The sequence below is a fragment of the Chanodichthys erythropterus genome, chromosome 15 (genome assembly GCF_024489055.1).
Source record: "Chanodichthys erythropterus isolate Z2021 chromosome 15, ASM2448905v1, whole genome shotgun sequence".
Taxonomy (NCBI): domain Eukaryota; kingdom Metazoa; phylum Chordata; class Actinopteri; order Cypriniformes; family Xenocyprididae; genus Chanodichthys; species Chanodichthys erythropterus.
This window is the reverse complement of record NC_090235.1, coordinates 21,303,577-21,316,517: the sequence shown is the minus strand read 5'-3', so window position 1 is coordinate 21,316,517 and position 12,941 is coordinate 21,303,577. Positions and strand designations below refer to the sequence as shown.

At 41.1% G+C, this 12,941-nt stretch overlaps 2 protein-coding genes across 3 annotated transcripts; both read right to left on the bottom strand.

Moving 5' to 3' along the window:
* Positions 1–54: 54 nt before the first annotated feature.
* On the bottom strand, positions 55–2,826 carry clxn (calaxin). 2 transcript variants are annotated; one of them, XM_067411938.1, is made up of 6 exons: positions 2,745–2,826; positions 2,425–2,580; positions 633–737; positions 404–555; positions 211–315; positions 55–105 (listed from the first exon to the last, which is right to left on the bottom strand). In XM_067411938.1, exons 2-6 carry the CDS (start codon positions 2,450–2,452, stop codon positions 55–57), a joined length of 441 nt encoding a protein of 146 aa, XP_067268039.1. In that variant the 5' UTR covers positions 2,453–2,580; positions 2,745–2,826. The 2 variants fall into 2 exon arrangements, with proteins under 2 accessions (XP_067268039.1, XP_067268038.1); XM_067411937.1 differs by having other exon boundaries at positions 2,749–2,815.
* Positions 2,827–3,855: 1,029 nt separating this feature from the next.
* On the bottom strand, positions 3,856–5,245 carry LOC137037165 (progranulin-like). The gene is made up of 5 exons (XM_067410982.1): positions 5,237–5,245; positions 4,856–5,035; positions 4,620–4,757; positions 4,098–4,209; positions 3,856–3,972 (listed from the first exon to the last, which is right to left on the bottom strand). The coding sequence occupies exons 1-5, from the start codon at positions 5,243–5,245 to the stop codon at positions 3,959–3,961; spliced, it is 453 nt and encodes a 150-aa protein (XP_067267083.1). The 3' UTR covers positions 3,856–3,958.
* Positions 5,246–12,941: the final 7,696 nt, after the last annotated feature.

Genomic DNA, 12,941 nt, shown 5'->3' with positions numbered 1-12,941 from the left:
CTTTTTTGACAAACCTTTTTTTTTTTTTTTTCATACAAAATTCAATGGTTCTTTTCAATGTTCATGTGGTTCCCGGAATGCATGTTGCTCGAATAATAGTATTCTCTGCCAAACAAATGGGGAAAAAAACAAAAAAAAAACATTTAAGAGCCCATCCTTTTAAAATTACAACACATTTTACATGCACAAGTAGTTGCGTCTGATTTCTACCTTTGCATCTGGGAGGCAGTTGCCAAAAGCTTCTAGTAAAAGGTTTTCATCAATGACTGTCTTCTCAAAATCAGAATAAGAAACTTTCCCATCATGGTCATAATCCTGAAAAAAAAAAAAAAAAACCATGTCTTTTATACTTAACAATGGCAAAATTTTCCATATACACTTTGAGTCTGACATATAGTAGTACCATTTTTTTCAAGGCAATATCCACAACATCCTTAATTCCCTCATCGGGATCCTCTTCTGCGGGCTGCCTGATGAGGCTGTCTTTCAGCATTTGAATCATCTCCTCCCGTGAGATGTATCCGTCCCCATTCAGGTCGTATACATCAAAACAGACTAGGCATTATACATGGAATATTATATATATAACAAGAACTTTATGTACATAACCTTATAAAATATAAAGAACTCACATTTTATTTTTTCATCCAGCGTTCCTCGTAAAAAGACAGACAGACCTTCCACCCACTCTTTGACGCTGACGTAGGTGTCATTGTCCTTGTCAAAGACACGAAAAACTGAGTACACAAAGGGTTAATACAAAAATGTGCAAAAGTGGTTAATATCCTCATTGAAGGCAAAGGAGAATCTTTTTTTACATTAGTAGTATTTGATGAATAAGAAAATATTACAAAGATGTATTATTGGGCAGGTACTAATATCCTTATATTTGTTAAACTGGCAATTTTATATATATATATATATATATATATATATATATATAAAATGTGTGTGTGTGTATACAGTGGGTACGGAACGTATTCAAACCCCCTTAACTCTGTTATATTGCAGCCATTGGCTAAAATCATTTAAGTTCATTTTTTTTTCCTCATTAATGTACACACAGCACCCCATATTGACAGAAAAAAAAACACAGAATTGTTGACATTTTTGCAGATTTATTAAAAAAGAAAAACTGAAATATCACATGGTCCTAAGTATTCAGACCCTTTGCTGTGACACTCATATATTTAACTCAGGTGCTGTCCTTTTCTTCTGATCATCCTTGAGATGGTTCTACACCTTCATTTGAGTCCAGATGTGTTTGATTATACTGATTGGACTTGATTAGGAAAGCCACACACCTTACAGCTCTCAGTGCATGTTAGAGCAAATGAGAATCATGAGGTCAAAGGAACTGCCTGAAGAGCTCAGAGACAGAATTGTGGCAAGGCACAGATCTGGCCAAGGTTACAAAAAAAATTCTGCTGCACTTAAGGTTCCTAAGAGCACAGTGGCCTCCATAATCCTTAAATGGAAGACATTTGGGACGACCAGAACCCTTCCTAGAGCTGGCCGTCCGGTGAGAGAAGAGCCTTGGTGAGAGAGGTAAAGAAGAACCCAAAGATCACTGTGGCTGAGCTCCAGAGATGCAGTCAGGAGATGGGAGAAAGTTGTAGAACCTCCACCAGTCGGGGCTTTATGGCAGAAGTGGCCCGACGGAAGCCTCTCCTCAGTGCAAGACACATGAAAGCCCGCATGGAGTTTGCTAAAAAACACCTGAAGGACTCCAAGATGGTGAGAAATAAGATTCTCGGGTCTGATGAGACCAAGATAGAACTTTTTGGCAGCTCAAACAAACCTTTCAGATGTGCGGCCATTCTGAATTAAAGAAGAATAGGATACAGGAAAAGGAAGATCAACACTCTTATTTCTAAATCTAATCTAAAGTAAGTTTTGCTTATTAGTATGATTGAATTCGATCATTAAAGGTCAGCAGCAAAGACATAAGTTAATAAAGTGAGATTAAATAAAGTATATTTTCGTAATATAGTTAATTATTACAGGTTTGTGTAAAATTATGAGATTGCATCTCACTGTTTTTATTCATTTTGAGGAATACTGAATGTTTTTGTAAGATAACAGATATTTTGTCGTAATGCGTTACTTTACTAGTTACTTGAAAAAGTAATCTGATCATGTAACTCAAGTTACTTGTAATGTGTTACCCCCAACACCGTATATGTAACTCACACACTCACACAGCACTATATAATATACTATACTGTCCAACAGACCAGACTATCAGGGGCTGGTTGCATAAACTGCTAAGACTAGTTTTACAAGTTAGTTTTGTTTTTTTGACTGTTCATAACTGGTTCATAACTTACTAACATACTAATTCTTAAGTCTTAACATAATGGCTGTGTTTATGCAACTGGCGTCAGGCCTGTAATTACTCTCTCATCCAAATCAGAAACGTACCTCTGTCCATCATCACATCGTCGGTCATCCCGAAGGTGTTGTGCAGTATATTTCTAAACCTGACCCTGTCGAGTCCATGAGCCGCTCTTCTCTCAGCCTGCTCTCCCAGCAGCCCGCTGAACTGCCTTATGAGACACTCCGCCTCGGCTTTATCAACTACAGCACAGTCACAATACTGTCAAATGACTGAACAGTCACTAAACACGGTATTTGTTGTAACTCTGGCTTTATAATGCAGGACATGTCCCGGTAATGAACAGCTGCTATTATAACTATATTATAAAGAATAAAATTAAAGAAAAACATTAGTTAGTAGATACCTACAATGCTTGACTTGCTTGCATAAAGTTTCAGCGAGGTTTTGTATTAGTTTTCTGTTCATTGCCGACATTTTCTGCACGCTCTTACACCAGTCTTTCGTTAGATGTTGCTATAGAAACGCGTAATGGAGGCGGAGCAATGTTGTGACGAGATAAACAAAAATTAAATAAAATTCAATGCTTCGCCACAAGGGGGCGATCTGTGAATACTTGGCTTAACACATGGAATATGATTCACAAGCACAATTTTTCCAGGCAATGCTTTTTTATTTGGAATAATTGTTTATAGCATTTATTCCAATAAGTGTTTTGTTTTTATTTGTTTTTACAGAAAATATAAAATATTTTCCCTACACAATTTTTAACATTTTCATTGTAAGTTTAAGAAAATCATTGTTGTGAGGGATGCTCTTACAAAGACTCTTTTCTTTTCCTCTTACAATCTTTGGTTATTTAAAATATGATAACATGTTGAAAATGAGGCATATTTAATCAAATTTTACTTCCCAACTAGAACAGCAAAGATAAAGACCATAGTTTATGTTCTCTTTTTAAAATCTTTACATTTTAAATCTTTAAAATAGGTTGCATGTTTATTTGAGGATTGATTTATTTCAATTTATTTATTTAATATTCTTTAATATTATTTTCTTTATTTTAATATTATTATAATTCTCTGGAAGCTTCTTTGGGAGTCAGGGAGTCTTTAAATCACAAAAAAAAATGTTTAATCATCATGAGCATTTTGTCAGTTGAACTCATTTGCTCCAATGACATTATCATACAGAAACGATGATTATGCACAGTAGGCTATATATTTAGGACCTATATACATGGTACAACAAGAGTAACTCGTACAGTATAGTTGTAGGCTTTTCCTAATGTATCTGAGGAGACTTCAGGAAACAAACATGAGTTAGTCAGTGGATTAAAGTGAAGGAGAATCATTTGTTCCCTTAAAAGATTCATTCAGAAACACTGATTCACTCATGAACAAAATACCATGAATTGTTGGATGATTGAAAATACAAACACTTTCTTCAAAAACAAAATCGTTTATTAAATGACAGTGCGATTTTACTGCAATCAGTTTTTATTTCACATTAATTCAGTTTGGATGTAGGATTAATCTATTCCCTCAAGAGTAACAGTGAAGTTTGAAAGGCTCTTGCACTTTGACAGTCTTTGATAAGAGGTTCACGGGGGTTGTTCACTTACAACACCATCCCTAAAAAGATAGAAATACAGCTTTTAATATGAGAGAACACAAATCAGGTAGGTTATATTAAATCTATAATTCATCCACATTTATTTCAGCTTGATGATTATTGAAGTGATTGAAGTTTGTTTTACCGCTGCAGCACCCCCACTGGCCAGTCGCAGTCTTGCAGCAGAACTTCTCAGCTGGGCAGTAGACATTTCCCTCACAGTGAACAGTTTCAATTTCGTTCTGCCTTTCAAGATCCTGGTCATTTCAATTCACAGGAATTATGTTAGTAAACATTTAACCAGAAGTTCACCTGCTTAGAAAAATGGACCGTTTATATTTTTACAGCTCAAATAACATAATATATTGAACTAAAGCACATTTCTGCTTTTAAACCACCTAAAACAAAAACAGAGGGATGAATTTGAAATGACTATTTATGATAATCGAGAACATAGAATGTTTATTTAACCCTAAAAATTCTAATTGTCTTAAAAGTGATTCCCGTATTATTGTCCACTGTTTGTTGCTTGCAGCTTTAAAATGTTCAACCATGTTTTATTACTCCTGGAAATGGTGATTGTGTCTGTAAAGATGATCAAGTAGGACGTTGTAACATGATAGGTTGCTTTACTGGTTTACTTTGTCATCTTCGCAGAGTGACATACCTGAGTTTTCTGGATAGCTTTGATGGTTGCCTGTGGAGTAGATGTCAATCTCAACCACCCACTCAAACAGTGGGTCGATGTTGAATCACAGTGATAACCATGAGGACAGCAATGAAGTCCATCTCTGCAGCACTGACCCTGAAGGAGTGGGCAGGGGTTGGGGGGGCAGGGGTTGGTTAAACCTTAAAATGAATAGAGTATAAAACGGTTACACATTTTTACTGTGATTCACTTACCATTGGGTACACACAGCAGCCCCACACTCCATAAGGAGTCAGACAGCATGTTGTTCCATCAGGACACACAGTAACAGCATCACAGTGAACCAAAGAGACAGAGTCACTATCAGAGAGATCCATCAGTGTCTCATCTGCAGCTACAAGAGCTGCCATGAGTAACATCAACACTGGAACCATCTGAAAATATGACATGAAAATATTGTGTGTAATAACATAACATGTTTTTTCTTTTTTTTTTTCTTTTTTTTTTAGAAATTTCTGGAAAAAAAAAATGTTTTGGAACTTTTTCCATCAGCTCTAACATTTGATATTAATGATAATGTGGAAAGGTCTAAAGTCAATAATAGACTGATTGACAGTGAGAATAAGAAAATTTACCTTGCTCATTATCTGGGTTTCTTCTTTGTGGATTGTGTTCTGCTGCTGTCTGTGCTGTTCTGTGATTTTTTTTACTGTATCTCAATATATATATACACACACGGCTCCTCCCACTGTAAAAACATGAAATTTGTTCATACAGTTTTTCTCTGTGTTTAGAAAATGTTTTTTAATGTTAGGTTTTACTAATATCACCTGAAATAAAAGGAAAGAATACTATATTATCAAGTTCATATTCATAAATGTAAATACAGTAAAACCAAACCTTTGTTTTGGTTCTTGAAAAAAAAATATAAACAGTATTAATTGATTTCTTATTATATGAATATATATATATATGGGGTATTTTGTGTGATTTTCATTTACGGCACCACAAGTTGCTTAGTGGTGATGTCACGGTTTACCCTGTGTTTTGGATGTGTCATGTTCTAGGACTTTTATTTTGAAGTGTGTTTTATCTTTCCATTGCTCCCAGTGTCTACTTCCTGTGTTTGTCTTGTTTTACTTTGTTTCTATAGTTACCCTTGTTTGTGACCATGTTATTGATTACCCACACCTGTTCCTTGTTAGCCCCTTGCTCTATATATATATACACACCCCTGTGTTTCAGTTGTCTTTTGTTGGTTGTGTCTTTACATGTATGTTTGTGTAACAGGTATACAAAGTATACTGCTAAATACTGTTATAATTCACACAAAATTGTTCTTTTATACGTTTTATGATACCTGATCTAAAGGTGCGCTTCTCCTTTAAGTGTTGCGTGGTCACAGTATGACCTAATTTCCTGTCCTGTCTCCTCCTCTTCCCTTTTGAACTGTGATTCAATGGAAGAGGTAGGTTTCTTTTGTCATCCTGTTAATTTTATTTAATCCTTATGTTAATTATATCTTTTATATCTGTATTTCCACCCATACTTATGTGTAAAGTACTATTTTATCTATCCTTGGGATTATTTTTGTTATTTTACATTCTTTGAGGTATATTTCTGTCATTTATGTGAAAAGCACATGGTAATGGAGATGCACCATATTTGTTTTATAGAGTGTTATAAGGGCCACTCGATCTGAGGCTGCTTATGTCTCTGTTATACAGGTATGTTTTTCTGTATATATTTTCCTTATGTTCATGTTTTCTTCCGCCCTTTTGAACTGTGATTCAATGGAAGAGAGTGTTATAAGGGCCACTCGATCTGAGGCTGCTTATGTCTCTGTTATACAGTAAAACGATCCAGTGAATCTGCTGCCTGCTGTCCCGTGTCTGTTTCTCCATCCACACAACGTAACACAACGCAGACCAAGTTTTAATACCCTGGTGTCGCTGGCCGCACATCACGCTGGGCATAAGCGAGCCGCACGGGTTACACGTGGTGCCGTGAACCTTGGTTTCGCATGATCGGCTGTTCACCGATCGCCGGAGTTGCTGCTTCAACAGACGACGGGTGTGCTGTTCCGAATCGCTGGAGGAGTGTTTCGCTGACCGCGGAGGCCGCAGCTCGTTTCATCTCGTCACCTCTGCTCGACCAGTTCACTGTATCTGCTGCTCACATCAAGTAGGACGGCTTTAATCGAACGATTGCTTTTTGTGAGGTATGGTTGAGAACTGTTTTGATCTATCGACTACTATTCGCTGCATATACACTTTGATGTGTGTTGAACTGTTCCGTGAAACTGAACACTCATTATAAAGGAGTTTGATCGTCACGTGGAACATTTTTTTTCCTCATTCTCCGTGCAACTGTATGCTGAACTGTTCTTCGCGCTGCTGCACGCTCATAATAACGGAGGTTTTTGTGATCGTCACATACGTAAGTTTTTTTTCTCTCCGTGCGACGTCACACTGAACTGCTTTGAAAGAGCATTATTACATGTGTTTCTGCAGAGTGTATATATTTTTCTGCATACTATGTTGTGTTTTTAGTGCTTTTAATTCCATTTTCTGCATATCTCTCGGTGTTTACTATTCAAGTTGAGTCATGTTTGAGGACACTGTTAGTCAAGATAACTTTAGCTCTGTGCAACAACCTAACGCCGTGTTTCCAGTAGGCAGGGGTAGTGGGGCTGTGTTTAATCTTCCTGACAAAAAGTCTGAAACTCCACCTCAATGTTTCGGGAGGGGAAGGGCATTCTTTAATGCAGAAATTGACCATGTACATGCCTCTGATTCAGCTATTGGTGCCTCAGTGGGCCCTACTGCCTGTTCCACACCTTTTGCACACTCAAACGCTGATAATGTTTTTACTCCAGAGTCTTTAGGTGGTTTAATTTCTGATTTAGCTCAGAAAATTGGTGAGAGCATTTCGGCCAGTCTCAACTTAACACAACAACCCAGCCAAATGCAGTCTAAGTCAAATGTGCAGCATTCAGATGACTGTGCTGATACATCAAAATTGAAAGTGATTGTCCAACATGATGTGACACCTCCACCATTCTTTAGAGGTGATCGAAGTGATTCATTTACTGTGCACGAATGGGAGGACATGATGTACAGTTATTTGAACAGTAAGAAATGCACTGATGAAACTGCTTCTGATCTCATTTTGAGCAGGTTGGCCGGAAAAGCAAGGGACGTGGTCAAAGTGTCCTTACGTAGCTTCCCAGGGCAGGCTACTGCAGTGCTCCCCGCCACAGTGTTTGATATACTGAAGCGTAATTTCAGTGAGTTAACTTACTCGAACATGCCTATGGCTGACTTCTACAACACTCTTCCTAAGGTGGACGAGAGTCCAATGGACTACTGGATACGGCTGAATAAGGCGATCGATGTGGCTGATGAGTGTTTACGTAGACGCAACAAGTGTGTTGAGGATCCTGCAGCTGAAGCTGTTATGATGTTTGTCTCTCACTGTCCAGATCCTGGCCTTGCTTTGTCTTTTCAGTTCAAGCCTGTCGAACAGTGGAGTGCTGCTGAGGTTCAAGAACGACTGGATTGTCACCGCAGGAACCTGAAACGAACTTCTGCTAGAACCCAACGTTACTCACCTGTGTTCGCCTGCCATCAGGACACTGTGACTGTCCGTGACGATCCTGTATTGAGTTCGCCCAAACAGCCTGAACCCTCCTCAGGTCAGTCACCATGTTCGAATGGTCAGCTCAACCCTAACGCTGTCCCTTTTACGCCTAACGATAGTATGCAACAGTTAGTCGGCATGATGGATAAAGTTCTGTCTCTCTGCACTGCCTCACTGTCCTCGTCCAATCCTGGATGTCACGTCAGAACATCAGACCCCAAGCCTAGTGTGAGCCCAGCATGTAAAGTATGTCGATCTAAAGAGCACACTACACATTCTCATTGCATGCGGCAGAGGCTTTGCCGTAACTGCTTCAAGCCTGGACACTTTAAGAGTGATTGTCCAAAGACGACAAGCTTTGAGCCTCATTCTTCTGCTACTCAGTTAAACTAAATAGCCCGTGTGTGGAAGGGGGTAGCATGGGCGGTGATGTACTTCCCCAAAAGATGAGTCGGACCCACATGAGATTTTTGTAAATAGTTGCAAGTTGCAGCCACCTGATAAAACGGTGCTGTATGTGGGATCTCAGAGAATCGATGGAGCTAGTGAACTGTTTTATGCTCCTGTGACTGTCAGTGGCCAGTCTGTACTGAATGGTTTGCTAGATTCTGGCAGTATGGCTTGCACCCTGAGTACGGAGAGTGAATCCAAGTTGCGTGCCGAAGGAGTTCTTTCGCAACCTTCAGTAGTTCCTGGTAACGTGGTCCTAGTGGGCTGTGGTGGTCTTACTATTCAGCCTAAGTGCACTTATGACCTGGAAATCGAAGTCTATGGATTCAAGTTCATCGTACCTACTTTAGTAGTGCCTGGACAGAAAGATGAGTTCATCATCGGCAGTAACGTTATCAAATGCGTGCTTAAGAAGATGAAAGCCGAAAAGAAGTACTGGGAAGTAATTTCATGTGAAAACAGCAATCCTGAGTCTGAAAAGTTCCTTGAGCTTTTGAGCTGTATTTCTCGTTGGTCTGGTCCTCGCCAGCCTGTTAAGCTTGGCACGCTGAAGCTCTGTCAAGCAGTTACCTTACTTCCCAGAAGTGAACACCTGGTCTGGGGAAAACTTCCTGCTAACGTTAATGTCTCCCCGGGAAGCACAGTCATCGTTGAACCCACTACTTCACGTTCAGCGCCCCGTCATGTTCTTGTGGGACGCGTAGTGAGCCCTATGTGGGGTGATCGATGGGTGCCGATGAAGATTTTGAACCCCACACAATCTCCAATAACTCTTCGTCGCAATGCTAAGCTGGCTGATGTGTCTCCTTGTTTGGCAGTGGAGGATGTTACTGTCACGCAAAATCTATGCAGATCTCATGATGCTCCTGATGCAGCTTTCCCCAAGACCGTGTCATCTGTCGATCCTGTTAGGTTATTGCACGAGTACGGCTTGGATGACATTAATATCGATGAGTGTGAAGTCTCCGACTTATGGAAGGAGAAGTTGGCCAATGTTATCGTGTCATATCGTGATGTTTTCTCCATTGACCGACTTGATTGTGGAGAGGCGAAAGACTTCGTACACAGGATACATTTATGTGATGAACGTCCTTTCCGTCTGCCCTACCGCCGGATCCCTCCTGCCCACTACCATAAGTTGCGAGAAGTTCTTTCAGAAATGGAAGAAAAAGGCATTATCAGCAAATCAGTTAGCGAGTACGCATCTCCTTTGGTAATGGTTTGGAAGAAGGATGGATCGTTAAGAGTCTGCACTGATTTTCGCTGGCTTAATGCAAAGACTATAAAAGATGCTCATCCTTTGCCCCATCAGGCGGATTGCCTGGCCGCTCTTGGTGGCAATCTTCTATTCAGCTCTGTGGACTTAACATCTGGATTTTATAACGTCCCACTCCATGTATCTGATCGGCATTACACAGCATTCACAACGCCCATGGGCTTATATGAATATAACCGTCTCCCCCAGGGCCTGTGTAACAGTCCAGCATCCTTTATGCGCATGATGCTCAGCGTATTTGGAGATCTTAACTTTTCCAGCCTCCTTTGCTATCTCGATGATTTGCTGGTCTTCGCCCGTTCTGAAGAAGAGGCATTGAAACGCTTAGAAGTGGTGTTTGCACGGTTGAGAGCTAGTACTTGAAGTTGGCTCCAAAAAGTGTCATTTCCTCAGGCGTTCCATCAAGTTTTTGGGCCATGTGATCAGTGGTTCAGGAGTTTCAGTGGATGAGGATAAGGTTGCAGTCATTGCTGCCTTTCAGAAGAAAGACCTAATGAAAGAGGATGGCAGCACACCTTCGCCGAAGAGAATTAGATCGTTTCTGGGCATGGTTCTTTACTACCAAAGCTTCATCCCTGGCTGCTCACAAATCGCAAAGCCATTGTTCAAGTTGACTGCTGGTCAAAAGTGTTTGGTGAAAGGCACAAGTCGTCGTAATAGTAACGGCACTTTCCGAGAGTTGACTCCTCAAGACTGGACTCCTGACTGTGATGTCGCCTTCGAGGAGTTAAAGAGAGCCCTTGTCGAGAGCGTGGTGTTGGCCCACCCTGACTTTGAGCGTCCCTTCATCCTCTGCACTGACGCATCGTTGAACGGCCTTGGCGCAGTGCTTTCTCAAGTTGCTGTTGGCGAGGATAAAGCACGTCCTATAGCGTTCGCCAGCAAGTCTTTGAACCACAGCCAAGCCAATTACCCTGCACACAGGCTGGAGTTCTTGGCCTTGAAATGGTCCGTTTGTGACAAGTTCAGCCATTGGCTTAAAGGCCATGAGTTCACTGTATGGACCGATAATAATCCGCTCACGTACATCATGACAAAACCTAAACTGGATGCGTGTGAGCAGCGCTGGGTTTCAAAACTTGCCCCGTACAACTTTAAGATCAAGTACATCCCTGGAAGGCTAAATGTTGTGGCGGATGCGCTCAGTCGCGACCCGTTTGTCAAGCCGGTGAGTCAGCGAATTCTGACTGAGCCTTACTCCGAGCTGCTGAAGCATGTACACAGTGTTGAAGATGATTCTGTACAGAGAGCATTCCATCTCACGTGCCAGCCGCAAACACTTGGCACTGAACGCGATCAAAACTCTGAAATGGATGTTTCTATGACTGCTGAGGATGTGTCGTCCATCTTGTCATCTTGTGGTGATTGGGATTTAGGAGCAGTATCCAGAGCAACATCCCTAGCTGATCACATGAGCTCTTTAATTCCTGCCTGTCAAGATGTCTCCCATGCTTTTTCATTGTCTGAATTGCAGTGTCAGCAGCACAAAGACGCAGTTATTTCACGGGTGTCCTATGTCAGCAGGAAGCGCAGACCATCCAGGCGCGAGCGTGTGAATGAGGATTTGCGTGTATTAAGGATTTTAAAGCAGTGGGACAAACTCTTTTTGCTCAATGGCATTCTGTACAGAGCCATCAAAGATCCACTCACAAAGCATAAGAGAATTCAGTTCATCCTTCCTGAATCCCTGAAACAGCAAGCTCTCTCTGGTGTTCATGATTTGGCCGGTCACCAGGGCCAGCCACGTACACTGTCTTTAGCCCGCCAGAGGTTTTATTGGCCTGGGATGGAAAGTGATGTACGTGATTACGTCAAGACTTGTACTCGTTGTGTCCTGAGTAAAACTCCAGAGCCAGCTGCAAGAGCACCCTTGGAGAGCATCAAGACTACTGCCCCATTGGAGCTCGTTTGTATTGATTTCTGGTCCGCCGAGGATAGGCACAATAAATCTGTGGATGTCTTGGTAATCACGGATCATTTCACCAAGCTAGCTCACGCTTTTCCATGCCAGAACCAATCGGCTAAGAGTGTTGCGAAGAAACTCTGGGATGGCTTCTTCTGTGTTTATGGCTTCCCTCAGCGTATCCATTCGGACCAGGGAGCAAATTTTGAGAGCGAGCTGATAGCAGAGCTCCTTGATCTTGCTGGCGTTGACAAGTCACGGACTTCCCCATACCACCCAATGGGAAATGGTGGAACTGAGAGGTTTAACAGAACATTAGGTAACATGTTGAGATCGCTTCCACCCAGATCTAAACAAAAGTGGCCACAGTTAGTGCAAACGATGACATTCGTGTATAACTGCACTGCCCATGAAACAACTGGATTTGCCCCTTTTTACCTGATGTTTGGAAGGGTGCCGAGATTACCTGTTGACCTCATGTTTTCAAGTGTGCTTCGTGATGAGTCCGTCTGTGATTACAATGACTATGTTCAATCTCTCGTCAGTGATCTACAGTCTGCTATGATGCTGGCTCAAAAGAATTCTACTGCAGAACAGAAACACCAGTCTGATCAATACAACAAGAGAGTCAAGGGATTGCCTCTGTCAATTGGTGATCAAGTTTTCATCGCAAACAAAGGCTGTCGAGGTAAACGGAAGCTTGCCGATAAATGGGAACCCACCATGTACTCTGTTGTCGCTTCAAAACCTTCCCCTGCACATTTATAAGATCCGTGACCGATCTGGTCATGAGAAAGTGGTACATCGGAATCTCTTGTTGCCAGTTAACTTTCTTCCTTTGCCCACAACAGAGTTTGAGTTTTCTGTTGGTGAATGTGCTGGTGATGGTCCTTGTTCCTCACCTTCTCGATCTGTATGTGATGTAACTGAGCCAACAATACCTGTCACTAATGCTTTGTCACATGCAGAGTCTCTATCTGTCATTTCTCACATGGCTGTGTGTGATGATGATTGTACAGCTTCTTGGGTCTCATCTCATTCTTTTCAAGATGTTTCTGAAGCACAAGCT

Excerpts from the sequence above, each read along its gene's own strand:
- clxn (XM_067411937.1), bottom strand. The coding sequence starts at position 2,815 with ATGTCGGCAATGAACAGAAAACTAATACAAAACCTCGCTGAAACTTTA. Across the intron at positions 2,581-2,748 it reads ATGCAAGCAAGTCAAGCATT|TTGATAAAGCCGAGGCGGAG; the intron begins GTAGGTATCTAC and ends ACTGTGCTGTAG. Across the intron at positions 316-403 it reads ATATTGCCTTGAAAAAAATG|GATTATGACCATGATGGGAA; the intron begins GTACTACTATAT and ends TTTTTTTTTCAG.
- LOC137037165 (XM_067410982.1), bottom strand. Across the intron at positions 4,758-4,855 it reads GCTGCTGTGTGTACCCAATG|GGTCAGTGCTGCAGAGATGG; the intron begins GTAAGTGAATCA and ends CCACTCCTTCAG. Across the intron at positions 4,210-4,619 it reads AAGCTATCCAGAAAACTCAG|GATCTTGAAAGGCAGAACGA; the intron begins GTATGTCACTCT and ends TGAAATGACCAG.